Genomic DNA, 4,119 nt, shown 5'->3' with positions numbered 1-4,119 from the left:
CTCAAGAAAGGAATAAAATGTTTTCCGAGGTTGTGCAGTTGGAATTCAGCAAAACAATCATCCCAAAGAAATATATATATATTGAGCTTTTCTTTTTCCCAGTATTTGAAAACGATCATTATTATCTGGTATGTTTTAACACCACCACAGACTGTGGTACAATTGAGGTTATTGATTATAGTGAAGGTCCTAGAGAAAATAATAAATTGCTTAAAAATCTGGTATGTCTTCTGCCACTTCTTCTTCATCATCAATATCCTCATTCATGCCTGTCATGTTATTACCAGATTCCTTATTCATGTCTGCTCTCATTATATCACTGGTACCCTAACACACAAACATTCACACACACAGACATACACACGCACACACATATACCGCACACACACACACATACACACACACGCATACACACACACACACACACACACACAAGCACACATACAACCTGTAATAGTATTTGAAATCAGATTCTGAAATTAGTTTCTGGAATCAGATTCTTATTTTAACTTATTTGTTCATTTTCAGAAAAGTGCATTTTCATATTTCATGAATGGTGAAGGAAGTATGCATAGTGTTGTTTTGTCAAAACAAATCAAGTCTATGGAGTTTGTTGTGGTTGATTTAACTTAGAAGTCTTCAGATGATCATCATTTTCATTGCGGTGTTGCAATGATGAGGCATATGGAAACATATATGGGTTTGCAAAAATGTAGAATTCAGGTTTAAAGAAAAATAATGTAAGTCTTTCACATTTCATGCTTGTTGTTGCAAACTTATAGCCTTTCACATTTAAAGAAAAATAATGTAGGTCTAATCAGAAAAAATGTAATTGCAATTTTTATAATTTGCTTCTTCTGGAATGAGAAATATGCACTTTTTAGGTTAAAATTTGTGAGCAACTTGTTTATATACATTCATGAAACCATTACTTATCCTATACTTACTCTGAATTATTGCTTCGTCTTTTCTTTTTGCAGGACATAATCATTGAAAAACTTTGTTTGAAGTATACCCTCTCAATTATTTTCAAGTGAAGTAAATATTATTAAACAAGTTGTCCGAAAAAAAAAGGCTGAGCAAGCAAGTGATTCTGAAGAAAGCTAGGGTCAGCAGTCCAAGAGCAATTAACGGAGAGAATTGAAGATTGAAGTTGATCAATTGTTCTTAGGATTTGTATAGTTTTTGTATAGAACAATAGAAGTGTTACTTTTATGATGTTCTTAATAGGACAAATGTGATAAATGTTCTTAGTTGATCAAATGTTTTTATGATGTTGTTAGGATTTTCTAAGTATAACTTTTGCTATGTCAATGTAATGGATATCATTTTCTATCTTATTAACTAAGTTGTTGGTCATTTGTTAAATTGCTAATTAACTCTTTACTCATTTGACAATTAAGCAACTAACTATTTGCTCATTTGACAAATGAGCAACTAAGTATTTGCTCATTTGACAAATGAGCAACTAACTATTAACTAACAAATGAGCAACTAACTATTTGCTCATTTTCTAAGTATATAATTGTTCATTTGCTAAATGGTTGTTGATTTAATGTATTATTAAAAGGAATTTTTACTCATTTGACAAATTAGCATTAACTATTTGCTCATTTCAACAAAATTAAAAACACAAAATGCTAAATCTTATATTTATATAAAAATATTAACTTTTATATTTGTATAAAAGCATCATTATACTTTGTTTGGACAATTTCTAATATCATGATTACTCAATTTACCACAACCTCCACATAATCTCTTCTTTTTTTTGGTTTTGTTCTACAGCCTTTTCTTTTTCTCTCTTCAGCCTTTTTGCACTTCTACCTCTTGTTTCAACATTTGACACATCAATCTCAGCCCCTTTCTCTTTTGAAGTCTCTACATGCGATACATGAACTCCAATCCCTTTATTCTTTGAAATTTGTGGAGGTCTGACATTTATTTTAGTTGGCACACTAGCTCCGATCAATAGCTCAATGTCTTGTCCTTTGTTGTTTGCACTTCCTTTTGTTTCATTATTCCTTGCAATCCTCTTAGCCTCCAAATCCTTTCTTATTCCTTGAAGATTTATCATAAGAACTTGAATATCTTCATCATTGCTTTTGCCAAACTTACACAAGTGTGTATCTCTAACCATAAATCATTTAACAATTTTTTCTTTTCAATTAAATTAGCACATTGCTCCAACAGGTTTCCACCTAAGTCAAAAATTGGTTTTTTCAGTGCCATAGTAGTCCATCTGTGTAGCATATAATGCTCAGGAATGGTTTCAAACCTTTTTGCTTTCCAAACCCAAATGATATGTCTACACGGAATTCCTTGTCTATAAAATAGCTTGCAAGAACATGTGGTTTCATAGTTAGTTGGATTAAACACAACATCAAATGTTCTAATCCGATTTCCTTCACTTACTTTTGCAACTTCCAATCCATTTTCTTTCTTCAATTCATCAACACCACAAGAAAAACAAGCAATTTCAACCTCATATTGAAATTCATAAAAGAAAGAGTTAGTATATAAATGTGAGGCATGCTTTTCTATCCCTAGTGGTGTTTTGCACTCAAGATATTTGTGCTTTGAATCGTTATCATTCTGACCTTGAGTGTGTCTCTGGGCATCAATTGCAGCTTCATATCTCAAGTAAAAAACTCAACTAGTGACACATGAGGATTGATAAAAGAGTAGATAAAGTTGTTTTCGCTTTCAGATCTTGATGTTGTACGCATTATTCCTCCAAGGAACACATCTCTGAAGTACGCTGGAATCATCTTGTTCCTTATCTTATACATATAACCTAACCACTCATGTTCTTCCAAGTGGTATTCAACCATCACCTTGTTCCACCTTTCTTTAAACTCAGCAGATTCAATTTCAAGATGCCAAACACAAGCACGTAATTTTTTTAGGAAACCAGTTTCTTCTTGCATGATTGATTTCTCCACCTTATATGGTAACTTTTTTCATTATGTGCCATATACAGAAGCGATGTTCTTGTTAAACACAATTTTAGCTGCAATTTTCATTGCTGGATCTTCATCTGTAATCATACAATTCGGTTCATTTCCACCCATTGCCTTGAGAAATGATCTGAACAACCACTCAAATGACACTATATCTTCCTTTGCTATGAAACCAGCAGCAAAAGTAATGCAGTTCTTATGATGGTCAAACCCTGTAAATGGAGTAAACACCATGTTGTACCTGTTTACACATACAGATTAAATTTTAAGTACAGACACACGTACTTAGACACAGACACCCACACACACACATGCACATACATACACGCACTCACAATCTGTAGTAGAATCTGAAATCTGATTATGAAATTAGAATTGTCATCAGCTACTGAAATAATTCAATCAATTAGCATAATTGTTTGCTTATTTCACAAATTAGCATTGAGTTATAAGCTCATTTGACAAATGAGCTATCAATTATTTTCTTATTTCAAAATTAGCATTGAGTTATAAGCTCATTTGGAAAATGAGCAAATAATTGATTGCTCATTTGTCAAATGAGCTTATAACTCAATGCTAATTTGTGAAAAAGCAAACAATTGTTTTCTTTTTTGTCACATGAGCAAATAATTGAATGCTCATTTCTGAAATGAGCAAATAAGTCAATGCTCATTTGTGAAATAAGCAAATAATTATACTAAGTTCATTTAAAACAAAGTTATTATGTTAAGCTATAGTTATAACATAAAAATGAATTGTGATTTTTATGAATTACCTGTTGGTTTGGTATGTGGTATCAAAGGATACCATATCACCAAATAGAGCGTAACTCTTTTAATAAAAGGGGTCAGCCCATAATGCTCTACAAAGGCAATAATCTTCATCCATCTCAAAATCAAAGAAAAAAGCGCTCCACATTAGCTTTTTGTTGGTGAAGTTATCCACGAACATTTGAGCATCACTTCCTTATATGTATGCTTTCAAATCTCTATGAAAAATTTTAAAATCTTGCTTAGATGCACCGATGTTATCATATCCTCCAACAATTTCCTTCATCATTTGAAAAGTTGTAACTGGACCAATATTCACCTATTTAAAGAACAAAACAGTTTGTCAAATGAGCAAATAATTTAATGCTCATTTTTAAAATGAGCAA

The 4,119-nt window shown here is 32.0% G+C and overlaps 1 protein-coding gene across 1 annotated transcript; it reads right to left on the bottom strand.

Moving 5' to 3' along the window:
• Positions 1–210: 210 nt before the first annotated feature.
• LOC130828602 (protein FAR1-RELATED SEQUENCE 9-like) lies at positions 211–2,930 on the bottom strand. The gene is made up of 4 exons (XM_057694567.1): positions 2,726–2,930; positions 2,181–2,630; positions 1,787–2,091; positions 211–327 (listed from the first exon to the last, which is right to left on the bottom strand). The coding sequence occupies exons 1-4, from the start codon at positions 2,928–2,930 to the stop codon at positions 211–213; spliced, it is 1,077 nt and encodes a 358-aa protein (XP_057550550.1).
• Positions 2,931–4,119: the final 1,189 nt, after the last annotated feature.

This window comes from Amaranthus tricolor, chromosome 12 (assembly GCF_026212465.1).
Source record: "Amaranthus tricolor cultivar Red isolate AtriRed21 chromosome 12, ASM2621246v1, whole genome shotgun sequence".
NCBI lineage: Eukaryota > Viridiplantae > Streptophyta > Magnoliopsida > Caryophyllales > Amaranthaceae > Amaranthus > Amaranthus tricolor.
Note: the sequence above shows the minus strand (reverse complement) of the source record. Positions and strands in the feature narration are given on the sequence as shown.

What these genes read in the sequence shown, in the direction of transcription:
- LOC130828602 (XM_057694567.1), bottom strand. Translation starts at nt 2,930, where the DNA reads ATGCAAGAAGAAACTGGTTTCCTAAAAAAATTACGTGCTTGTGTTTGG. An exon ending in GTTCCTTGGAGGAATAATGC is followed by an intron (nt 2,631 to 2,725) that starts GTACAACATCAA and finishes TGAGATATGAAG; the next exon opens with CTGCAATTGATGCCCAGAGA. An exon ending in TGGAAACCTGTTGGAGCAAT is followed by an intron (nt 2,092 to 2,180) that starts GTGCTAATTTAA and finishes GCAATGATGAAG; the next exon opens with ATATTCAAGTTCTTATGATA.